Source organism: Cherax quadricarinatus, chromosome 66 (genome assembly GCF_038502225.1).
Source record: "Cherax quadricarinatus isolate ZL_2023a chromosome 66, ASM3850222v1, whole genome shotgun sequence".
Classification (NCBI taxonomy): domain Eukaryota; kingdom Metazoa; phylum Arthropoda; class Malacostraca; order Decapoda; family Parastacidae; genus Cherax; species Cherax quadricarinatus.
In genome coordinates, this window is record NC_091357.1 from 21,639,380 (window position 1) to 21,666,200 (window position 26,821).

At 40.2% G+C, this 26,821-nt stretch overlaps 2 protein-coding genes across 4 annotated transcripts in view; one reads left to right on the forward strand and one right to left on the reverse strand.

Annotated features, from left to right (window-relative positions):
* LOC128704010 (receptor-type tyrosine-protein phosphatase H) overlaps positions 1–18,659 on the forward strand; it is a 35,744-nt gene extending 17,085 nt beyond the window's left edge. For 2 of the 3 annotated variants that reach the window (XM_070099228.1, XM_070099227.1), the window contains exons 8-14: positions 4,682–4,740; positions 4,826–4,969; positions 6,978–7,103; positions 7,640–7,788; positions 10,467–10,602; positions 10,987–12,253; positions 12,351–18,659. In XM_070099228.1, the coding sequence (XP_069955329.1) occupies positions 4,682–4,740; positions 4,826–4,969; positions 6,978–7,103; positions 7,640–7,788; positions 10,467–10,602; positions 10,987–11,067 (695 nt within the window). In that variant the 3' untranslated portion in view covers positions 11,068–12,253; positions 12,351–18,659. The remainder of the gene's footprint in view (positions 1–4,681; positions 4,741–4,825; positions 4,970–6,977; positions 7,104–7,639; positions 7,789–10,466; positions 10,603–10,986; positions 12,254–12,350) is intronic. The other variant, XM_070099226.1, reaches the window with a different exon arrangement.
* Positions 18,660–21,977: 3,318 nt separating this feature from the next.
* ko (Stork-head domain-containing protein knockout) overlaps positions 21,978–26,821 on the reverse strand; it is a 38,717-nt gene continuing 33,873 nt past the window's right edge. The window contains exon 8 of the mRNA XM_053798916.2: positions 21,978–24,418. Coding sequence (XP_053654891.2) covers positions 24,320–24,418 — 99 coding nt within the window. The 3' untranslated portion in view covers positions 21,978–24,319. The remainder of the gene's footprint in view (positions 24,419–26,821) is intronic.

Genomic DNA, 26,821 nt, shown 5'->3' on the forward strand with positions numbered 1-26,821 from the left:
CCGCGGGGGCGTTGACCCCCGGAACTCTCTCCAGGTAAACTCCAGGTAAACACAATGAATCCAGTGATTGGGCCGCAAGGTTCTGATAACTAAACAAGTTACAGTGGTACTGAACTACGTATTTGTGTATATACATCTGGTTATTATCATAATGAGTTACTTATACACACAAAAATATAGTATTAAGTGTAATATCAGAGGAGTGTAGGAGTGTAAATTGTTCAGCTATCAAAATTTTGGGATCCAGTCCCTGGACCCATTATGTGCCTCTGTAATGTTGAGGTACAGTCCCTGGACCCATTATGTGCCTCTGTAATGTTGAGGTACAGTCCCTGGACCCATTATGTGCCTCTGTAATGTTGAGGTACAGTCCCTGGACCCATTATGTGCCTCTGTAATGTTGAGGTACAGTCCCTGGACCCATTATGTGCCTCTGTAATGTTGAGGTACAGTCCCTGGACCCATTATGTGCCTCTGTAATGTTGAGGTACAGTCCCTGGACCCATTATGTGCCTCTGTAATGTTGAGGTACAGTCCCTGGACCCATTATGTGCCTCTGTAATGTTGAGGTACAGTCCCTGGACCCACTATGTGCCTCTGTAATGTTGAGGTACAGTCCCTGGACCCATTATGTGCCTCTGTAATGTTGAGGTACAGTCCCTGGACCCATTATGTGCCTCTGTAATGTTGAGGTACAGTCCCTGGACCCATTATGTGCCTCTGTAATGTTGAGGTACAGTCCCTGGACCCATTATGTGCCTCTGTAATGTTGAGGTACAGTCCCTGGACCCATTATGTGCCTCTGTAATGTTGAGGTACAGTCCCTGGACCCATTATGTGCTTCTGTAATGTTGAGGTACAGTCCCTGGACCCATTATGTGCCTCTGTAATGTTGAGGTACAGTCCCTGGACCCATTATGTGCCTCTGTAATGTTGAGGTACAGTCCCTGGACACATTATGTGCCTCTGTAATGTTGAGGTACAGTCCCTGGACCCATTATGTGCCTCTGTAATGTTGAGGTACAATCCCTGGACCCATTATGTGCCTCTGTAATGTTGAGGTACAGTCCCTGGACCCATTATGTGCCTCTGTAATGCTGAGGTACAGTTCCTGGACCCATTATGTGCCTCTGTAATGTTGAGGTACAGTCCCTGGACCCATTATGTGCCTCTGTAATATTGAGGTACAGTCCCTGGACCCATTATGTACCACTGTAACGTTGAGTTACAGTCGCTGGACCCATTATGTACCTCTGTAATGTTGAGGTACAGTCCCTGGACCCATTATGTGCCTCTGTAATGTTGAGGTACAGTCCCTGGACTCATTATGTACCACTGTAACGTTGAGTTACAGTCCCTGGACCCATTATGTACCTCTGTAATGAGGTACAATCCCTGGACCCATTATGTGCCTCTGTAATGTTGAGGTACAGTCCCTGGACCCATTATGTACCTCTAATGTTGAGGTACAGTCCCTGGACCCATTATGTACCTCTGTAATGTTGAGGTACAGTCCCTGGACCCATTATGTACCTCTGTAATGTTGAGGTACAATCCCTGAACCCACTATGTACCTCTGTAATGTTGAGGTACAATCCCTGAACCCACTATGTACCTCTGTAATGTTGAGGTACAGTCCCTGGACCCACTATGTACCTCTGTAATGTTGAGGTACAATCCCTGAACCCACTATGTACTTCTGTAATGTTGAGGTACAGTCCCTGGACCCACTATGTACCTCTGTAACCATTTGACTACCGCCCACACCATGGGTATGAGGTGCATAATAAAGAATTTGAACTCAACTTAGGATTATTAACTTCGGATGACTAATGATCCAGGATAACCCAAGAAAATCGAGCAGTATGACGAGTGTTGCTCCGGAATGTCAACACAGGAGGCGCTTAGTGTCAGTCAGGATGGAGGAAGTAAGTAAGTAAGTAAGTTTATTCAGGTATACACAAATATAGTTACATAGAATTATCATACATAGCAGCATATGTGTAGAGAACCTGGGATAACCCAAAAAAGTCAGACAGAGTGACTTATTTCCATTGGGGTCCTTTTATTTCCATTGGGGATAATAGGTATCCAGAAAAGGAGTCTTGAAGTGGTTACGTGAACGTTTATTACTGTTTTTCTTCTTCCAAACTCTCGATTATATTTCTCTCGTAACTCCAGAACGCTTCATCAGATCGGATTCAAATTTTGAAAGCTTGCGAGTGGTAAACATTAACCAGAATTGAGTCATTATTTTGGCTGTGAGCCTAATAGGCTTTGAGAGCAACTCTCCTATTGTATCCTTTGGAAGAACAGCAGTACTTGTGTTGCAAGAACAGCAGTACTTGTGTTGCAAGAACAGCAGTACTTGTGTTGCAAGAACAGCAGTACTTGTGTTGCAAGAACAGCAGTACTTGTGTTGCAAGAACAGCAGTACGTGTGTTGCAAGAACAGCAGTACTTGTGTTGCAAGAACAGCAGTATTTGTGTTGCAAGCCTGCTGTACTTGTGTTGCAAGAACAGCAGTACTTGTGTTGCAAGAACAGCAGTACTTGTGTTGCAAGCCTGCTGTACTTGTGTTGCAAGCCTGCTATACTTGTGTTGCAAGCCTGCTATACTTGTGTTGCAAGCCTGCTGTACTTGTGTTGCAAGCCTGCTATACTTGTGTTGCAAGCCTGCTGTACTTGTGTTGCAAGCCTGCTGTACTTGTGTTGCAAGCCTGCTATACTTGTGTTGCAAGCCTGCTATACTTGTGTTGCAAGCCTGCTATACTTGTGTTGCAAGCCTGCTGTACTTGTGTTGCAAGCCTGCTGTACTTGTGTTGCAAGCCTGCTGTACTTGTGTTGCAAGCTTGCTGTAATTGTGTCGCAAGCCTGCTGTACTTGTGTTGCAAGCCTGCTATACTTGTGTTGCAAGCTTGCTGTACTTGTGTTGCAAGCTTGATGTAATTGTGTTGCAAGCCTGCTGTACGTGTGTTGCAAGCCTGCTGTACTTGTGTTGCAAGCCTGCTGTAATTGTGTTGCAAGCCTGCTGTAATTGTGTTGCAAGCCTGCTATACTTGTTGCAAGAACAGCAGTACTTGTGTTGCAAGCCTGCTGTAATTGTGTTGCAAGCCTGCTATACTTGTGTTGCAAGAACAGCAGTACTTGTGTTGCAAGCCTGCTATACTTGTGTTGCAAGAACAGCAGTACTTGTGTTGCAACCCTGCTGTAATTGTGTTGCAAGCCTGCTATACTTGTGTTGCAAGAACAGCAGTACTTGTGTTGCAAGCCTGCTGTAATTGTGTTGCAAGCCTGCTATACTTGTGTTGCAAGAACAGCAGTACTTGTGTTGCAAGCCTGCTATACTTGTGTTGCAAGAACAGTACTTGTGTTGCAAGCCTGCTATACTTGTATTGCAAACCTGCTATAGTTGTGTTGCAAGCCTGCTATACTTGTGTTGCAAGCCTGCTATACTTGTGTTGCAAGCCTGCTATACTGGCTTATAAGTCACAATATCGATCAGTAAGTCAAGAGACGCTGTAATAACTTGGAATTCAATATATTATCTCACCACATTCTACGCACACTATACACAAAATTTACAGTGAATGCCAACACAAGCCAATTTCACTGGTGAAGAATGAATACTCAGCAGTGAATGCACTGTCAGAAAGCCAAAGATGCTGTAGTGCGATGACGAGAGGTGACTCTAGTTGAACGATTACCCAGACGAGGTAATTAAACCATCCACTCTACCCTTCCAGTGTAAGGTCAGACTACCACACAACACACGATGGTCGCCGGACCATCCATGATTACCAATAGACCCCTGGCTGTCTTCAAGAAGGCACTGGACAGGCACCTAAAGTCAGTACCTGACCAACCAGGCTGTGGTTCATACGTCAGCTTGCGTGCGGCCAGTAGTAACAGCCTGGTTGATCAGACCCTGATCCACCGTGAGGCCTGGTCTCAGACCGAGCCACGGGGGCGTTGACGCCCGAAATCCTCTCCAGGTAAACTCCAGGTAATGCCACACCTACATGGCTCTGGCCACAGTACGTACATGTCAGATTGTGCTCTGTGTGTACGAATAAATACATTAATGTGTACACGTCACTCTTGTAATTCAAGTTACGAAACTTGGAGTTGTTGTCTTTTCTGTGTTATAAACCCCACTGGGAATAAGTTACTTTGACTTTTTTGGGTTATCCTGGGAAATTTACACTGTGTATGATTGTACTGACATGTACCAGTACGTAAATACTAAACTTACTGTAGTGCATTCTGCTAGTAACTGGAAGGGACGGGTCAAACCCTGGGGAAGGAGGGACGTGTGGGCAAGTCTCCTATCATCTCCTAACCCCTCTTTACCTCAGTAGTAAGTAGATGCCTGAGAGTTAGTAGACTTGTGGGTGGCATCCTGGGTTACTAAGCCTCCACGGTAAATAATCCTGATTCACTTTTCTGTTCAACTAAATTTGCTTTTATGAATAAAGGGAAAAATTTTCGCGACTCATAAAAATAACACGAGTCATACAAGTATTAACACGAGTCATACAAGTATTAACACAAGACAAAGGAATACTAACACTAGTACAAAAAATCACTGTGTAACATTAGTTACTCTGAATATTATACATGTATAATAATCGATTGTATTATTGTACAATTAAAACCATTACATTTCTTCGTACATTATAGTTGACGATACGCTTGTGAGGGTCAGTCAAGTGGAATATATTAACGCGTCTTATATACTGGTGAGTATTATTACTAGTATTGTTATCTTAAAATAGAAATGTCAAGTATAATATGTTAGGTGAGAGATATTGTGAATAATGAAAGTGCTTGTTGTATATCACTCAGGGAAAGAGGTTTATAGCCACCCAAGATCCATATCCTGACCAGGACGATGACTTCTGGCAACTGATCTGGGACTGTGACGTCTGTGTTATCATCAGACTGTCTGTTGATAACACCAAGCAAGCTGTGAGTTATTATCTCCTGTGTGTGTATCATTGAAAGTGTGTACTCACCTAATTGTGGTTGCAGGGGTCGATTCATGGCTCCTGGCCCCAGTGTGTGTGTACTTACCTATATGTGATTGCAGGGGTTGATTTATAGCTCCTGGCCCCAGTGTGTGTGTACTTACCTATATGTGATTGCAGGGGTTGATTCATAGCTCCTGGCCCCAGTGTGTGTGTACTTACCTATATGTGATTGCAGGGGTCGATTCACGGCTCCTGGCCCCCAGTGTGTGTGTGTACTTACCTATATGTGATTGCAGGGGTTGATTCATAGCTCCTGGCCCCAGTGTGTGTGTACTTACCTATATGTGATTGCAGGGGTTGATTCATAGCTCCTGGCCCCAGTGTGTGTGTACTTACCTATATGTGATTGCAGGGGTTGATTCATAGCTCCTGGCCCCAGTGTGTGTGTACTTACCTATATGTGATTGCAGGGGTCGATTCATGGCTCCTGGCCCCCAGTGTGTGTGTGTACTTACCTATATGTGATTGCAGGGGTTGATTCATAGCTCCTGGCCCCAGTGTGTGTGTGTACTTACCTATATGTGATTGCAGGGGTTGATTCATAGCTCCTGGCCCCCAGTGTGTGTGTGTACTTACCTATATGTGATTGCAGGGGTTGATTCATAGCTCCTGGCCCCAGTGTGTGTGTACTTACCTATATGTGATTGCAGGGGTTGATTCATAGCTCCTGGCCCCCAGTGTGTGTGTGTACTTACCTATATGTGATTGCAGGGGTTGATTCATAGCTCCTGGCCCCAGTGTGTGTGTACTTACCTATATGTGATTGCAGGGGTCGATTCATGGCTCCTGGCCCCCAGTGTGTGTGTGTACTTACCTATATGTGATTGCAGGGGTTGATTCATAGCTCCTGGCCCCAGTGTGTGTGTACTTACCTATATGTGATTGCAGGGGTCGATTCATGGCTCCTGGCCCCGTGTGTGTGTACTTACCTATATGTGATTGCAGGGGTTGATTCATAGCTCCTGGCCCCAGTGTGTGTACTTACCTATATGTGATTGCAGGGGTCGATTCATGGCTCCTGGCCCCCCGTGTGTGTGTGTACTTACCTATATGTGATTGCAGGGGTTGATTCATAGCTCCTGGCCCCAGTGTGTGTGTACTTACCTATATGTGATTGCAGGGGTTGATTCATAGCTCCTGGCCCGTGTGTGTGTACCTACCTATATGTGATTGCAGGGGTCGATTCATGGCTCCTGGCCCCCAGTGTGTGTGTGTACTTACCTATATGTGATTGCAGGGGTTGATTCATAGCTCCTGGCCCCAGTGTGTGTATGTACTTACCTATATGTGATTGCAGGGGTTGATTCATAGCTCCTGGCCCCAGTGTGTGTGTACTTACCTATATGTGATTGTAGGGGTTGATTCATAGCTCCTGGCCCCAGTGTGTGTACTTACCTATATGTGATTGCAGGGGTTGATTCATAGCTCCTGGCCCCAGTGTGTGTGTACTTACCTATATGTGATTGCAGGGGTTGATTCATAGCTCCTGGCCCCAGTGTGTGTACTTACCTATATGTGATTGCAGGGGTTGATTCATAGCTCCTGGCCCCAGTGTGTGTGTACTTACCTGTATTTGATTGCAGGGGTTGATTCATAGCTCCTGGCCCCAGTGTGTGTGTACTTACCTATATGTGATTGCAGGGGTCGATTCATAGCTCCTGGCCCTTGTGTGTGTACTCACCTATATGTGGTTGCAGGGGTTGATTCATAGCTCCTGGCCCCAATGTGTGTGTACTTACCTGTATGTGATTGCAGGGGTCGATTCACAGCTCTTGACCCTTGTGTTGTACATGTACTCACGTATATGTGGTTGCAGGAGTCGATTCACAGCTCTTGACCCTTGTGTGTACATGTACTCACGTATATGTGGTTGCAGGAGTCGATTCACAGCTCCTGGACCCAGTGTGTGTTCGTGTGTGTGTTACATAACATATATAGTGTTACAGGTAGCACGTTACATTGATGATCGTGGTGATAACACCTGGGTGATGGGTCATGATGAACTCAGTGTTACTCTTGTTGACAGTCACAACAACGGCAGCTTCAGGAAGAGGACACTGGTAGTATCTCAGGTCAGTCATTCCTCACCTTGTACATGAGAAGTATATAATACCGATAATATGAAGAATTAGACATGTGTGCAACATATAGGTATCTTTATTTGTAGACGTTTCGCCATCCAGTGGCTTTATCAATACAAGGACATAATGGGAAGACTGTAGAACTATACACAAAAGACGAGGTAATCAGTCCCTTATCTTCTGTATCGCTGGATCACCATCTGGACGAGACCCGGGACGTACCAGCACATCATTCAAGTTCAGTCTTTTGTATATAGTTGTACAGTCTTCACATTATGGCCTCGTACTGTCACTGGATGGTGAAACATTACAAAGATATCCAATGTTACACATGCGTCTAATTCTTTATTAACCTTACTAAAGCCACTCAGTCTGGAAGGCCAAGTTTATACAATCCTTATTATCATTGTATTCATGATGATGCTCTAGACCCGTAAGGTCACACAGCGCCTGGGATATGGGAGAAAAATTTACCAAAACATTAAGAACAAAATTACTAGTTAGAATTTAACGTTTCCTCTTTGCAGGATAACCAAGTGAAGGTAATCCACCATTTTCATATGACCAACTGGCCGGAGAGGTCAGTGCCCAAGCATGATGACATTCTCAGGTTGATCATGGAAGCTAGAAGCATTGCCAAGGCACACCCTACAAGACCAGTACTTGTACACTGCGGGTTGGTTACTACTCTTTATACACTTGCTTTCTACACTCTATATACTTCTTTGGTTAAGCCTTATTTAGTTTATGCTACGTTGGTTTTGCATTATATAGATTATGCTTCTTGGGCTAGGCCTCATTTATATTATGCTTCTTAGGCTAGGCCTCATTTATATTATGCTTCTTAGGCTAGGCCTCATTTATATTATGCTTCTTAGGCTAGGCCTCATTTATATTATGCTTCTTAGGCTAGGCCTCATTTATATTATGCTTCTTAGGCTAGGCCTCATTTATATTATGCTTCTTGGACTAGGCCTCATTTATATTATGCTTCTTAGGCTAGGCCTCATTTATATTATGCTTCTTAGGCTAGGCCTCATTTATATTATGCTTCTTAGGCTAGGCCTCATTTATATTATGCTTCTTAGGCTAGGCCTCATTTATATTATGCTTCTTAGGCTAGGCCTCATTTATATTATGCTTCTTAGGCTAGGCCTCATTTATATTATGCTTCTTAGGCTAGGCCTCATTTATATTATGCTTCTTAGGCTAGGCCTCATTTATATTATGCTTCTTGGACTAGGCCTCATTTATATTATGCTTCTTAGGCTAGGCCTCATTTATATTATGCTTCTTAGGCTAGGCCTCATTTATATTATGCTTCTTAGGCTAGGCCTCATTTATATTATGCTTCTTAGGCTAGGCCTCATTTATATTATGCTTCTTAGGCTAGGCCTCATTTATATTATGCTTCTTGGGCTAGGCCTCATTTATATTATGCTTCTTAGGCTAGGCCTCATTTATATTATGCTTCTTAGGCTAGGCCTCATTTAGATTATGCTTCTTAGGCTAGACCTCATTTATATTATGCTTCTTAGGCTAGGCCTCATTTATATTATGCTTCTTAGGCTAGGCCTCATTTATATTATGCTTCTTAGGCTAGGCCTCATTTAGATTATGCTTCTTAGGCTAGGCCTCATTTAGATTATGCTTCTTAGGCTAGGCCTCATTTAGATTATGCTTCTTAGGCTAGGCCTCATTTAGATTATGCTTCTTAGGCTAGGCCTCCTTTAGATTATGCTTCTTTGGCTAGGCCTCGTTTATATTATGCTTCTTAGGCTAGGCCTCATTTAGATTATGCTTCTTAGGCTAGGCCTCATTTAGATTATGCTTCTTAGGCTAGGCCTCATGTAGATTATGCTTCTTAGGCTAGGCCTCATTTAGATTATGCTTCTTAGGCTAGGCCTCCTTTAGATTATGCTTCTTTGGCTAGGCCTCATTTAGATTATGCTTCTTAGGCTAGGCCTCATTTAGATTATGCTTCTTAGGCTAGGCCTCATTTAGATTATGCTTCTTGGGATAGGCCTCATTTAGATTATGCTTCTTTGGCTAGGCCTCATTTAGATTATGCTTCTTAGGCTAGGCCTCATTTAGATTATGCTTCTTGGGATAGGCCTCATTTAGATTATGCTTCTTAGGCTAGGCCTCATTTAGATTATGCTTCTTTGGCTAGGCCTCATTTAGATTATGCTTCTTAGGCTAGGCCTCATTTAGATTATGCTTCTTAGGCTAGGCCTCATTTAGATTATGCTTCTTGGGATAGGCCTCATTTAGATTATGCTTCTTTGGCTAGGCCTCATTTACGTTATGCTGCTCAGTTCTGGTCTCCAGAACTGAGCAAGAGGTCTGGAAAATGTATAGGAACGAGTCCATGTGTCGTGTGGGGTTCGAAACATGGATTGGGTAGTAAACACCAAGTACAATTATCATATTTAGTTTTAACATATGTGTAAGTTAAGTACGATAATTCATAAAAAGTCTAAGTGATATTTCTATTGGGGTCGTTGTATACCTGGAGAGGATTTCAGGGGTCAATGCCCCCGAGGCCTCAGAGTGGATCAGGACCTGTGGAAAACAGGCATAAATAAAGGGAATATAAATAATGTGCTGGAAATACGTAACTAACATAGGACTCGCAGAAATGGATTCAAGTTGGAGAAATCTAGATTTATATAGGATATGGGGAAATAATGATTTGTCAGTAATGTTTTAGACAAGAGGCTGAAGTGGGAGTCTGTTGTTATAACAAGTGAGGAAGAAGTGTAATGAGTTATTACAATCATAACTAAACCCTAAACCAACCAGGGTCATAGTGTGGAGATATTGATAATGGCGGCGAGAAGACATAATAGCAACAGTTGGGTATATTTATTGATGGAACATTTCACCTATACAGTAGTCTTCTTGTCAAATACAAAGGCAGCAGTAGTAGTAATGAAATAAAAAGATGATATAATCAGTCCATCAACCTTGGAGAAAGAGTACTTAAGGTGGTCAGTCCCTCAGCCTGAAGAGTTTACCTCAGTGGAAGGAATGGATTTTTAGTTTTTACGTACGACCAAAGACCCCAATGGAAATAAGTCAGTGTGTCTGACTTTTTTGGGTCATCTTAGGTAATTTATACTATGTATGATAATTATACTTACGTGTACATGTGCCTGTTTAGACACAGGTACACATGAGTCAAGTTATCATACATAGTGTAAATAGCCCACCAGGATAACCCAAAAAAGTGAATAATCATACCATTTTAACTTCACATTTTCTCTCAGTACATTGCACAAGTCATGGATAATTTACACCTAGGAATATTGCACATGCACAGGTTTACTGAAGAGATCTTGCTTCCAACAGAGCTGGTTGTGGCAGAAGTGGGACGTTGATAGCACTGTGGCACATGATAGACGAGTACACGACCAGCCGCATGGCTAACATTGTCAGGACTGTGGAAAGTATACGTGAAGGTCGCATGAGCATGGTACAGACAGTGGTTAGTCCAATATTAACATTCTTAATAATAATATCTCTATCTTTACAAGTACATGATACAACTTATACAGACCATAGCTGACACCAATGACATACTACTGTATAGAAAGTCCCTTGTTATGCTGAGCATTTCCTGCAAAGTAGGTTAATTTTGTCCCCAGGATGTGACCACTCAGTACTGACAATATTACATTATGAGAAGTACTTGAGACTTACATTGACACTAGTCAGTACATCTAGCATCATTCTACCTTGCAGGAACCTCAAAAATAAATGGTCACTTCAAAATTTGCCATAGAAACTAACAGTATTATTATAATAAAAAAAATGAAGCACTCAACCTACAAGAGTCAAACAGAAACTAATAGTAGTGTTAACATTTCAGGATCAGTACGTGTATATATATCAGTGTTTTGAAGACTTCAGAGACAACCGTGAACGTTGGGAGACAGAGGTTGGTGAGTGACAGTGTCACGGTTCCTTCGATATATTATTATAATTAAGCGCTCAACCCGCAAGTCATAATGCGCTTGTATGTATATATGCATGTATGTATATACGTATGTTTGTATAATGTTATTTCCACATGATACAATGTTTATACAGAGATGAGTGACATTTAGGTGTGCATGTAGAATGCCCATTTATATACAGATATGTACGTATATACGTATGTATGTATATACATATGTATGTATATACGTATGAATGAGCATTGTTTAGCAGTATAAACAGCAATACAAATACATACATGTAATTTTCCAAAGTTTTTGTAGAATGCAAGATACTCCATTACAAGATAATAATAATAATAATAATAATAATAATAATAATAATAATAATAATAATAATAATAGTATCTTTATTTCTACATGTACAAGGTATACAGGCCTAACTGATATAGTACTTTATTAATTATATTTAGGGGAAAGAGTTAAATAGGGGTCAGAATATACGTACTACATTAAGAGATGATGTTTCGCACTGTATACATTAAGAGATGATGTTTTGCACTGTATATACACAATAATAATGAATACCTATTTTAGGTATTAAAATCTTGACTGGTAGTTAACAAGTTGTATTCAACCTTAGTGACAGTCATGCAGTTGATTAGCTTTGAAAAACCACTAATCAGTGTAGGTCATACCATGTTTGGGGAATGGAAAACACTCCTGTTTGATCCCAGGGAAGGAAGTCCAGTTCCTTCGATCAAGATTATTATTATAATTAAGGGGAAGCACTAAACCCGTAGCATTATGCAGCGACTGTAGGGGGATGTGGAAGGTATTCAGGCTTAATTCAGGGAACTGGAGCACAGATCCAATTCCCTAGATCAAGAGCCCCTCACCGGCATCAAGGAACTTTCCATGAGGGACTTGAATCAAGAGCCCCTAACCAGTGTCAAGGAAACTTTCTTGAGGGGCTTGGATCAAGAGCCCCTGGAGTTTACCTGGAGAGGGTTTCCGGGGTCAACGCCCCCGCAGCCTGGTCTGAGACCAGTCCTCATGGTGGATCAGGGTCTGATCAGCCAGGCTGTTACTGCTGGCTGCACGCAAGCTGACGTACGAACCACAGCCCGATTGGTCAGGTACTGACTTTAGGTACCTGTCCAGTGTCAAGGAACCTTCCTTGAGGGGCTTGAATTAAGAGCCCCTCACCAACATCAAGGAACCTTCCTTAAGGGGCTTGGATTAAGAGCCCCTCACCAACATCAAGGAACCTTCCTTGAGGAGCTTGGATTAAGAGCCCCTCACCAACATCAAGGAACCTTCCTTGAGGGGCTTGAATTAAGAGCCCCTCACCAACATCAAGGAACCTTCCTTGAGGGGCTTGGATTAAGAGCCCCTCACCAACATCAAGGAACCTTCCTTGAGGAGCTTGGATTAAGAGCCCCTCACCAACATCAAGGAACCTTCCTTGAGGAGCTTGAATTAAGAGCCCCTCACCAACATCAAGGAACCTTCCTTGAGGGGCTTGGATTAAGAGCCCCTCACCAACATCAAGGAACCTTCCTTGAGGGGCTTGGATTAAGAGCCCCTCACCAACATCAAGGAACCTTCCTTGAGGGGCTTGGATTAAGAGCCCCTCACCAACATCAAGGAACCTTCCTTGAGGGGCTTGGATTAAGAGCCCCTCACCAACATCAAGGAACCTTCCTTGAGGAGCTTGGATTAAGAGCCCCTCACCAACATCAAGGAACCTTCCTTGAGGGGTTTGGATTAAGAGCCCCTCACCAACATCAAGGAACCTTCCTTGAGGAGCTTGGATTAAGAGCCCCTCACCAACATCAAGGAACCTTCCTTGAGGAGCTTGGATTAAGAGCCCCTCACCAACATCAAGGAACCTTCCTTGAGGGGCTTGGATTAAGAGCCCCTCACCAACATCAAGGAACCTTCCTTGAGGAGCTTGGATTAAGAGCCCCTCACCAACATCAAGGAACCTTCCTTGAGGGGCTTGGATTAAGAGCCCCTCACCAACATCAAGGAACCTTCCTTGAGGAGCTTGGATTAAGAGCCCCTCACCAACATCAAGGAACCTTCCTTGAGGAGCTTGGATTAAGAGCCCCTCACCAACATCAAGGAACCTTCCTTGAGGGGCTTGGATTAAGAGCCCCTCACCAACATCAAGGAACCTTCCTTGAGGGGCTTGGATTAAGAGCCCCTCACCAACATCAAGGAACCTTCCTTGAGGAGCTTGGATTAAGAGCCCCTCACCAACATCAAGGAACCTTCCTTGAGGGGCTTGGATTAAGAGCCCTCACCAACATCAAGGAACCTTCCTTGAGGAGCTTGGATCAATAGCCCCTCACCAACATCAAGGAATCTTCCTTGAGGGGCTTGGATTAAGAGCCCCTCACCAACATCAAGGAACCTTTGAGGGGCTTGGATCAAGAGTCCCTCACCAACATCAAGGAACCTTCCTTGAGGGGCTTGGATTAAGAGCCCCTCACCAACATCAAGGAACCTTCCTTGAGGGTCTTGGATCAAGAGTCCCTCACCAACATCAAGGAACCTTCCTTGAGGGGCTTGGATCAAGAGCCCTCACCAACATCAAGGAATCTTCCTTGAGGGACTTGGATCAAGAGTCCCTCATCAACATCAAGGAACCTTCTTTGAGGAGCTTGGATCAAGAGCCCCTCATCAACATCAAGGAACCTTCTTTGAGGGGCTTGGATTAAGAGCCCCTCACCAACATCAAGGAACCTTCCTTGAGGGGCTTGGATTAAGAGCCCCTCACCAACATCAAGGAACCTTCCTTGAGGGGCTTGGATTAAGAGCCCCTCACCAACATCAAGGAACCTTCCTTGAGGAGCTTGGATTAAGAGCCCCTCACCAACATCAAGGAACCTTCCTTGAGGGGCTTGGATTAAGAGCCCTCACCAACATCAAGGACCCTTCCTTGAGGAGCTTGGATCAATAGCCCCTCACCAACATCAAGGAATCTTCCTTGAGGGGCTTGGATTAAGAGCCCCTCACCAACATCAAGGAACCTTTGAGGGGCTTGGATCAAGAGTCCCTCACCAACATCAAGGAACCTTCCTTGAGGGGCTTGGATTAAGAGCCCCTCACCAACATCAAGGAACCTTCCTTGAGGGACTTGGATCAAGAGTCCCTCACCAACATCAAGGAACCTTCCTTGAGGGGCTTGGATCAAGAGCCCTCACCAACATCAAGGAATCTTCCTTGAGGGACTTGGATCAAGAGTCCCTCATCAACATCAAGGAACCTTCTTTGAGGAGCTTGGATCAAGAGCCCATCATCAACATCAAGGAACCTTCTTTGAGGGGCTTGGATCAAGAGCCCCTCATCAACATCAAGGAACCTTCTTTGAGGGACTTGGATTAAGAGCCCCTCACCAACATCAAGGAACCTTCTTTGAGGGGCTTGGATCAAGAGCCCTCACCAATATCAAGGAACCTTCCTTGAGGGGCTTGGATCAAGAGCCCCTCATCAACATCAAGGAACCTTCTTTGAGGGGCTTGGATCAAGAGCCTTCACCAACATAAAAGAACTTTCCTTGAGGGGCTTGGATCAAGAGTCCCTCACCAACATCAAGGAACCTTCCTTGAGGGGCTTGGATCAAGAGCCCTCACCAACATAAAGGAACTTTCCTTGAGGGCCTTGGATCAAGAGCCCCTCATCAACATCAAGGAACCTTCCTTGAGGGGCTTGGATCAAGAGCCCCTCACCAACATCAAGGAACCTTCCTTGAGGGGCTTGGATCAAGAGTCCCTCACCAACATCAAGGAACCTTCCTTGAGAGGCTTGGATCAAGATCCCCTCATCAACATCAAGGAACCTTCCTTGAGGGACTTGGATTAAGAGCCCCTCACCAACATCAAGGAACCTTCCTTGAGGGCCTTGGATCAAGAGCCCTCACCAACATCAAGGAACTTTCCTTGAGGGGCTTGGATTAAGAGCCCCTCACCAAAATCAAGGAACCTTCCTTGAGGGGCTTGGATCAAGAGCCCTCACCAACATCAAGGAACTTTCCTTGAGGGGCTTGGATCAAGAACCCCTCACCAACATCAAGGAACCTTCCTTGAGGGGCTTGGATCAAGAGCCCCTCACCAGCATCAAGAAACCTCAGATTGCATAATACAGTTATGTAGGTTACTGAAGTCAAATCCCCGATGTTTCAAGAGACAGTCGTAATATTATATTCATATGGAAATGCTAAACCAACATCTATCATACAACGCTGCAAAATTCAGTAAAGAGCGATATATAAGTATCAATTAATAATTTTTCAGAGATTATTATTTAAGCATCGTATAAAGTCTTGGGGTAGAAATACATACACCTGGTGTTATCTACAACAACTTATCACATCTCTGCTACAAGACACCTACAACTCTGTATATGGCTGTGATATATCACTTCAGCTCTAGGGTATAATATATCGAGAGGTGTGAATCTCGCAGTGCATACATGCTAAGAGTTTACCTTAAGTCCCTTTTTAAGGGATTATTATCAAGGGGAAGCACTTCACCTGTAAGGGGTCATATGACACCTGAAGAATGGAAGGTAATTTTTTGATCTAGTATATTATACATCCCATGAAGGGTGTACAGTATTATATATAGACTCATGAAATCGTAATGACATGATTGCAAACATACCATACCATGGGCGGGGATAGAACCTGCGATCAGAGAGTCTCAAAACTCCAGACCGTTGCGTTTCGTGTCATCAATCATCTCGGTTAATCTTAAATTACATTGTAGTTTGATACTGTTTTTCATAATTAGTATGTCTATTTTTTTTTGGGGGGGGGGGAACCTTTGTGTCACACATGTAGGCCAATTGGTAATGTGCTTCGGGAACTTTGGTGCCTGTAAAAAAATGTACTATGAAAGTAACTTTATAGCAATATACAGTACAGCTCTTCCCTACTGTACTTAAAAAAAATAGAACAAACTTTACAATAGATATCTTTAAAATAATCTTTCTCTGGCAGACTTGGAAAATCTAGTATGACATTTTTCACATTATTTTCTAACTGCACTCTGACATTATTTATTAAAGATTAAGTTACAATTTGGTGGAAACCTTAGACAATATTCCAGTCTGTGCTGAACCACTTGCAACTTGATGCCCCAGGACAGACACAAACATTCCCACTCTGAATTGTGGGTTACTTGCAAAAGATATTTATTGATGTGATGAAGAGTATACCACAAAGGTAGTGTTATAATGCCTCACATGTTATATACTTCAGGGTGGATACATAATGTGAAAGTATTTAATTTTTATTAGAAAAATCCACTCTTAAGTGACCAGTTTACAAATGAGGTTAAGTATTTATCATGTGACTTTTTTTTTTTTTATTCTATAAAGGGAGATGACTTGATGCCAGTGAAGGGTTCTTGATCCAAATAATCTTGAGTAATCCTTCCATTCCTTGGATCAAATTTGATTTTTCCATTACCTAAGATGCTGTATGACCCCTATGGATTTGGCCCTCCTCCCATGATTTTCCATTTTATTACTGTAAAATATTTTACTTAGTACCACAACAGTTACTATTTTCATATTCAAGCATGATGTTTTTAGAGTCAATTTATTAAAAGCAATATTTTTTGTTTCTATTCTCCAAAACTTACTAAACCATATGGGACACACAGCACTATTCAAGTGCAGTATTATTAATTTAAATTCATGGAGAAGAGCTAAACCCATACAGGGCCTGGTGAATTGTACATAGGTTTGATACAAATAAGTGAAGTGTATCTGAAATTCTTCAGTTCAAGATCTCTTCATCAGCATTAAAGTACAGCGGTACCTTGGGATACGAACTTAATTCATTCCAGAATTCGTTCCCATGAGGAATAATGTAAATTAGATTAATCCGTTTCAGACCCCCAAAAATACACTTACATAAATACACTTAACATAATGGTTCATGTTTTGAGCTTTTCGTATCCCAAGGTGCCACTGTATTCACCTTGAAGGGGTATTCAAATAGATGTTCAGATGCAGGTTTGAAATAAATTTGAACATTTACCTACCACTGATGACAGTAGAGTAATGAGGTGTATTGACATCCATGTCAACTGGGGTTAGAGTTGAGCTAATGTGTGTGGAGCCAGTGAGTGTGATACTCTTAACTCAACCTGCTAATCTCAGCCCTGTAAGTAAGATTATTCAGGTATAGGTACACACAAATACAGTTGCATAAATTATCAAATAAAATATCAAATAAGTCACTCTGTCTGACTTTTTTGGGTTATCCTAGGTTCTCTACACATATGCTGCTATGTATGATAATTCTATGTAACTGTATTTGTGTATACCTGAATAAACTTACTTACTTACTTACTTAATCATACATAGCAGCACATGTGTAGAGTACCTAGGATAACTCAAGAAAGTCAGACAAAGTGGCTTTCCATTGGGGCTCTTGACACATCATATGTGGGAACCTCAACATAATTCATTTAGTCTTTATCAGTCTTTTCATGGTGATTGTGACAACAAACTGACAAGTGGGTATAAAGACATGCAATATGGAGCAATGTTGCATTTTAGATGACTTTTTGCTCATGACTGAGTTTTATCAAGTCATGTGATGGAGACTTGATGAAGCTCTATCTTAAGCTAAGTGCCAATGACAATAAAGGCGTTCTCTGCATTACATATCTTTATACCCAGTTTTGTATATGTGCAAGGCAGGTCATCAGGGTCACATTACATTAATTAAATTATTACTGTACGTCTATGTCAAATGTGAAGCAAATTTCTATTACAGTGGAACCTCGGCACTCGAACTTAATTGGTTTCAGAAGGCTATTTGAGTGCCGATCTGTTTGAGTACAGAACAAATTTTTCCCAACAAATTGTCTTTTTGGTTGACTGTTATCACTAGCCCTCTTAGGCCCCATAATGACTTATTTATACAAATAATATTAAAGAAACACCAAAATATGCGAAATAGTTTGCAGCGAAGTTCTGGCAGGTCACATTTGTTCGGTTAAGTTCCGAGCAAACAGTCGACTACCGAGTGATTTGTTTACTCAACAAAGTGTTCAAATGCCAAATTGTTTGAGTATGGAGCTGTTCGAGTACCGAGGTTCCACTGTATTCAGTAACCTGAAAAAGTCCATCACATTATTCATTATTATTATGTCATCTGATATTTAATTAAAACACTCACATAATGGTAGTACAGAATGCATGTACTGATAATACTTTTTTAACATAAAATTTTAATTTATATTTATCATATTTGTTCACTGGTTAAAGTTTTTTTTTTGTTAATATATCTCACATTTAGGAATGTGAAAAGATTTACAGTAACTTGTCATATTTATTCTTAATGACAGTGAAATTCTTGTAATCTAGTGTACATTTAGAGTATGTTATGTGATGTATTTTACATTTAAAGTATTTTACGAGATGTAAAAATATGTTTTAACGTAAAAAATATATTTGTTACTGTACAGATTTACAATTGTCCTGGTGCTTATTGTTGAGTTTTAAATATTATTATTATTATTAATATTATAATAATAATAATAATAATAATAATAGTAATAAAAATTATTACCAGCAAGTTAGTTTTCCTGAAGTCCCTTTTATAGTGTACATATATATACTAAACATCTCCATGAGGAAGAGAAGAATCTTTCCTAGACAAGCCATGCATGTAGTAAGAAGCATTAAAAATGCCAGGAGCAAAGGGCTAATAACCTCTTCTCCTGTATGAATTGCTAAATGTTAAAAGAAAAAACTTCGTTTCTTCTTTCTCGGGTAACCCTGCCTCTGTGGGAGACAACCTTTATGCTGAAAAAATGCACTATACAATCTAGCACCCTAACTTCAAATATATCATTGCCGAAGACATTCCAGTCTTAAAATCCATCCTGTTTAGCCCAATGTGAAAATCTAAGTGGAAAATTCCAAGGAATAATTGGAAAGAAACATTACAGTACAAATCCAAGACCATATCGGTATACCAGTACAGTCTAAGAATTAACTTTTCTGTTCTCTAAAGCATGGGTCACCAAACTAGTCCACGGGCCACTTGTGGCTCTTCTAGGAAATGGATGCACCCCTAACATGAAATTATGAATTTACTTTTATGTAGGTTCCACATGGTACAATGTCAACACACATTTGACCATCAAATATGGCACACTTGTATGAGAAATTTGAGTACCACTGCTCTAAAGCATCTAAATCCCAGCTTATGCATTTTGTCCATATATATTGCCGTGTTTACGTAGGATTTGTCAAATCCAATAATGGTGATAACTAACCATAATTTTTAAAGGGGTGGACCAGTAAGCCAGCGGAAGGTCTCGGTCAGATGACCAAAAGCTCCAACGGCGGGTCATCATCTGACTGAGACCCGTATCAGGAAACACTTGTCCTGTTTCCTGACGAACCTTACCTAACCTTGGATTTGTCAAATCCCATGGAGTACTTGCCTCTGTTTACTCCAGTCTAACATGCCCACATATACCTGAGTATTATGTATTATTATTATTAGGGAAAAACACTAAACCCAAAGGGGTCATACAGTGCTTGGGAGAAAGGGAAGCAATCTTGTTCAATCCAAGGAAGGGAAGACTGGTCTATTTCCTTGCATCGAGAATGGGACCTTTCGACTGGTGAAGATCTAGAAAGTGGTAGTGCACAGCTCTGGTCACAAACCTTAAAAGTCCCAGTAAGACTGCAAGAATCTTCAGACATTAATGTCAAATACTGTATTAACTAAAATGATAACAAGGGCAGGAAGTGGAAGTCCTGACATTTGGAGATAGGAGAAACAGAGAATTATTATTGTATTCATGGCAAGCTCTAAATCTGTAAGTCATGCAGTGCCTGGGAATGGATTGAAAAGGGGATAATCAGGTTTAATCCCAGGAAGCAGCAAAAGCTTTAATTCCTTGGACCAAGAACCCTTCACCAGCCTCATGGCAGTCCTCTTGAAGGAAAAGCAGAAGACATGAAAACAACTTACAAATTCCTGAAGGAATAAAAAAAAATTCAGATATGGAAGCAGGTTTCAAACAACCAACAGAGGAAATAAACTACAGTCCAAACATAAATTTAAGAAAATGATGTGTAAAATAATACATTAAAAAAGTATCGATAAATTAGACACACGTGCAACACTTGGGTATCTTTACTGTAGAAATGTTTCGCCACAAAGATATCCAAGTGTTGCATATGTATCTAATTTATCAACCTGTTGGTTCTCTGAACCATTTATCTTCACATTAAAACGTATTATCAAAAGCAGCCTCAGTAATGAGAGACCAGGCAGTGATCAGAGGAAGACTTAGAGCCTCCGCCACTCCTTGTGCTGAATGACTCACAAGTGTTTAAATGCTTCACAAAAATGCCACTAATAATAATGTATACACCTACCGTCCGACTTACGACCGAGTTCGGTTCCGAGAAACCGGTCGTAAGTCGAAATGGTCGTAAGTTGAACTTTACTACTGAATATCAATAAAACATTTTTGTAATGACTTTATTTTATTGTTTTATTTTGGTATTTCATGTTTTACTTTACTTTTTATGTTGTTAGTACTGTATTTTATACTTTATACACTGTGTACAACACAAATAGTTGTTTATTTCCCAGAAATTTGGCATAAAAAACACGGTCGTAAGTCGAGTGGTCATAAGTCGAGCAGGTCGTAAGTCAGATGGTAGGTGTATTTCTTTATAGACTCCACGAGGAAGTAGAGAAGACTCCTTCCTCCGTAAGCCACGTGTGTCGTAAGAGGCAACTAAAATGCCAGGGGCACAGGGCTAGTAACCTTTTTTGTATAAATTATTAAATGTAAAAAGAAGAAAACCTTTGCTTCTTTTTCAAGTCACACAGCCTTGGTGGGAGGCGGCCATTGTGTTAAAAAAATTCTTTAGAGAGTAGTCGCAACATACTTAACCTGTAAACGGTCCAAACGTATATATACGTTTTTTCAACATTTGAAAGTATGTAAAAAAAGTAGATCTTTTTGTTTTTTACATTTGAAAATGTGTAAAAAAACTTTGATCTACTTTTTTTTGTTATATTTGAAAATATGTAAAGAAAACGTAGATCTACTTTTGTAGCACTACACATGTGAACGTAGATCTGCTTGGACCGTTTACGGGTTAAAAAGGAAGTGGTGTGCACTACAGTAAATTTCAAAATTATGTACAGTATAAATTAAAGAATACTGAAAATTATGAATATACTTCTACTTTTGTGGGTACAGTACAAGGAGGTAATAAGAGAAAAGACAATAAACTTAATAAGTGAACTGAGAAAACCCACATGAGACAGAACATAAGGATGAAAGAACACTACAGCAGCCCTACTGGCCCACACCTGGCAGGCCTTTCTCAAATCCAACCCTCGTTGACCACATATTTGTCCAGCCTATTCTCAACGCTACCTAAAGATTAGCGTCAATTAGGCTGGAATAAACGGTTTAGAAAACTGACAAGTTGATAATAAGACGCTCATTTAACACTAAGATATCCAAGTGTTGAACAGGTGTCTTATTTATCAACCCTATCAGGTGTAGAAAAAAATCCTAGACAGGTGTGAAAGAAACTATATTTCGATCAACTTCAGCTCTTTATCAGCAATGAGACAGAGATCAATACAGATTTTTTTTACACTTTCTGTCTCCATAAGTTTCCTCAGTTCATCGGCACTTTAAAGTTCATCATTAAGTAACAGGTGCTTTATTGATAGAGCAATGCTCCTCGCAGAACCCTGCATTGTAAATACTGTAATTACCACCAGTGAAAAACATCATACTCATTATTCAAAAGAGACTCACAAGTTTATGATTAATTATTATAGAATACTTTGGTAATCTAGCTTTATTCTTTAACACTGTATGGAATAAAATTATAAGAAATCTTGACTGATTTGTACCTGTATTTATCAACATACGTATTACACTTCATATATACTGTAATTGAAATAAACAAATATATGTAGCTACCCTGTTGAAGAAAGAGCTATTATACTTAACATAGCAAACAGGCTTCTCATTTTATTATATACATTAACAAGCAGAAAACAGCACTAAAACTGGTACAGCATCAATACATATTACAATGTAGCAGCTTGGTTACAATGACCACTTTTTTCTCTCTTAATCATACTGCACTACACACTACATATATAAATATATGTATACATTTTTTAACAATGGTAAATAAAATTTGGCACAGTTCTAATAAACTTATGATTCACATTTTGTGTTTCGTGACAGAGTAATAAATGAAACTCTGGACAGAGTATGTGTAAACATTGCAACTTTTGTAAACAATGCCCTAAAACTACTTATGCAAGGAAAACGATAAAGTCAATATTTAAAAACAAAACTGTTTTAGGGTATTGTTGAGTTTGCCTTTACTACCAGCAATGTCTCGTACTGAAACACAATACTCTATTGCTGAACGTGAAACTTAAGAAAAAATGCTACAGTGAACATACGAAATAAAACCTGAGCGATTTCACGTGCATACACACACATTAGTGATGCAGTAAAGGCAGGATCCATACATAGCTTTAAGGGGTCTTCTCTTTTATTATAATAATAATAATTTAAGAAGAGGTATGATAAAGCTCCGAGCAGGAAGAGTGACCCAGGAGCGACCAGTGAAGAGGCAGGGCCAGGAGCTATGACTCGACCCCTGCAACCACAACTAGGTGAGCACATCTTCGTCTGAAGATGTATGTGTAAGCACATGAGTGTTCAGGTTTTATTTCCTATTTTCACTGCGATACTTTTTTCATATTTTGCAATCATACATTTTATTGTGATTTCTTCCAAGAAACTATAATTGTTCTTTTAGATTACATAATGTAAAACACTGCAGTCTAATACCTTCATGTAGCAACAATGCAAAGTGCAATATAGTCATGTAGTAACAATGGAGAGTGCAATGTGTTTCTTTTAGTTTGTTTTATCTTGATGGTTGGGTCCTTAACCCTTAAATGGTCCAAACGTATATATACGTTCACTTGCGTAGCGCCCCAAATTTTTTGAGGAAAAAAAAAATAGTTTTTTTTTTTTTAATAGGAAAAAAGAGCATATGGTACCCAGGCATCCCCAATTATTTTAATATGGCGCACAGTGAGTGCGCACACCCATTCTCTCATGTCTAGGCGACTCAGGCTTATCGTGGCAATGTTTAATGAATGACAAAGAAAACGTATATAGTATACATTTGGGGCGTTACACGAGAGAACACATATATACGTTTGGACCGTTTAGGGGTTAACTTCATGGTGTATACAGCCAGAATGCACAAGTATATGCAGTCACCATCATGTTTGCAATGAGTTATTACCAATCTCACGCATAGGCTAATTACACGAAAAATAACAAGAAAAGCATTAATGGATAATGTATGGAGAGCAAGACACCCTCAGTATAAAATGTCATTATAGATTAGGGTAGGGTAGTTCCACAGTGTGGTTGTACTAGTTTTAATAACCATTTTCTGTTATGTGATGTGTGTAACTATGACTCAAGTTAATACATATTTACAGTTTAGAAGGATATCATTTCGGTTTCAAGGATCATTGAATTATGATGTTTGTGTACTTTTGGAAAAACAACTAGAGAATGAATACTGGTGAATGTATTTTCCTCTTAGGGTCACCCTGTGTTGGTGAGGAAAGGCCATGTTAAAAAAATAGCTTATAATGTATTGTAAACAGAGATGAAAAAATAATGTATTCTAGGCACTGAAAGTCAGTGGAAAGACATGGGCAAATACTGATTTGCAAATGTTTAGTCTCTATACAGGTCAAATACTCTGCAGTGTAAGGGAGCAGGGACTGTTTGGGTGGTGGAATAGTTCGGACAGTTGTGAATACTATGCCAATTATTGCTGACTACAAAAAATAACAATATAATTTTAATATACATTCTGTTCCCCAAAGAAGTCTGTTTTTCTTGTGCAAAAGCTGAAAGGTTGAATGTTCTTATTATAAAAAATAAACAGGCAGGATAATTCTTAAGACAGATGTCCAATGTAGTCAACTGTACTGAATATAAATAGTTCAGAAAATTACCAACTTGATGAATGATACTGAAGTATCACATTCATCAATCAGCTGCACGTTTAATTCAATACATTCTTGTAACTAATTAGAAACAATGGAAATGTAAACATTTTGTTGTGCCTATTTTGCTTTGGCTTGGTGCACATTACCTAAATTAAAAGCTAGCCATGGTATTTTGGTCAAAATCTGCACACTAGGTTTCCCATGCCCAGTCTCTCTGCTTTCTTTAATCTTTTCTTATCAGAGATATTCCTCTGAGACACAAAATCAGCACAAATCTGAAACAAAATTAATTATATTAACATAATTTAGTTATATTCACAGATTATGCATTGTCAAGGACCTCTGGGAACATAACCTTTCAAATTTGGATGGCTGAATACACAATGTAAAACAATTATGAACAATTAGCACTCCTATATATTGCAATATATACAGTACATCAAAAGCACCAGTCTGAAGGCTACAGGTAATTAGGAACTATACAATACTAGTTCCTTCAAAACACTAACTAGATAATGTTTTCACAAAGCTTAAATTAGGGGATGAAATATTCAGATCATTATCTACTAATAGTTTTGGAGATCACTGACCCTACAGCCCAATCTTAAACTAGGCCTCCAACACTTGGAAACAAAATATACAGTACTATACTACAAAAAAAAGTACTGCATTACCAGTATTAAGAAACAATTAGCTGAGAAAGGTGTATACTGAGTATAAGTAAATGTTTGTAATAGACAAATAACTTGCATGTAAGAGAGAGAAGCTCATGACGATGTTTCGGTCTGACCTGGACCATTTGCAAGTCACACTAAATGTTTGTAAGATTTACCTGTAACTTTTAATGCTCAAGAACAGAATAAAAACATTAATAGGCTTTTTGTTTCACATTTATATGACTGGACGGTAGCACTGAACCTCCCTGGATGTGACCATCTACTGAGCTATGGGGATAAAAAGGCATTGACGAGAAATATTACAACCAGGGAGATAACTGTTATCACAAGAGTGAATCCATGCTTCCTGATTGCTATCTACTTGACAATTATCCCAAAATCAACATACAAAAACCCTATAATCACCTACTGTTAGTGTAATTCACTATTGCAAAAAAAAAATAAAAAATGCTACTAATACCTTACTGAAATTTGTTAAAAAATATTTATTATCATAGTAAAGAAGGAGTAACAATGCTTGAATAAAATTCATCGGTAAGATGTCTACATTAATATATATCAGTGACTAACACATCTGAATGGTCACTTGCAAAAATTAATCATACCCACATTAATATGGACTGGAATTACCAAAGTTAAAGGGATGAATCTCTACTCATTAAATCTTGCAGGAGGAACATTAAGAACCAACAAACATAATAACACTATTGGAAACAAAGCCAGCTGGTCGAGCTGCTTACACACTGGCCTGGAGTTGTACAACTCACTTGCCATGAGTTCAAACCCTACTTGTTCCATGGTTTAATAGCTGTCAATCTGAAACCGCCGTGCGAGACTAACGGGTGCCACGTGCAAATGTGTGAGATTAATATATGTTGTGTCATGTATGTGAGAGTAATGATTGTTGTATATTGTGTGTGTGTGATGATTGTTGTATATTGTGTGAGAGTAATGATTTTATTTTTTATTTTTATTTTAGATTGCTGTATATTATGAGTGATGATTGTTGTATACGTATTGTGTGAGAGTAATGATTGTTGTATATTGTGAGTGATGATTGTTGTATATTGTGTGTGTGATGATTGTTGTATACAGTGGACCCTCGACTAACGCTATTAATCCGTTCCTGAGAGCTCATCGTTAGTCAAAATAATCGTTAGTCAAGTTAATTTTCCCCATAAGAAATAATGGAAATCAAATTAATCCGTGCAAGACACCCAAAAGTATTGAAAAAAAAAAATTTTAACACATGAAATATTAATTTTAATACACACAAACTGAAGAAGACATGCACAGTTACATGACACTTACCTTTATTGAAGATCTGGTGATGACTGATGGGATGGGAAGAGGGGAGTGTGTTGATGGTCTTAGTGTTTAGAAGGGGAATCCCCTTCCATTAGGACTTGAGGTGGCAAGTCCTTTTTCGGGGTTACTTCCCTTCTTTTAATGCCACTAGGACCAGCTTGAGAGTCACTGGACCTCTGTTGCACAACATATCTGCCCATAGAGGTCTGTACCTCCCATTCCTTTATGACATTCCTAACGTGTTTCACAACATTGTCAGTGTCACCATTAAACACTTGTTCAGGTTTCAGTCCTTCACTGTCTGTGTACTCCTTGAATTCCTGCACATATTTTTCAGCTGCTTTTTGGTCCAAACTGGCAGCCTCAACATGCCTTATCACACTATGTATGCCACTACGATTCTTAAATCTCTCAAACCAACCTTTGCTGGCCTTAAATTCACTCACATCACCACTAGTTGCTGGCATTTTTCTAATTAAATCGTCATGCAACTTCCTAGCCTTTTCACATATGATCGCTTGAGAGATGCTATCTCCTGCTATCTGTTTTTCGTTTATCCATACCAATAACAGTCTCTCAACATCTTCCATCACTTGCAATCTCAGTTTCGAAAACATAGTTGCACCTTTGGCAAGAACAGCTTCCTTGATTGCCATTTTCTTGGCCACAATAGTAGCGATGGTTGATTGGGGT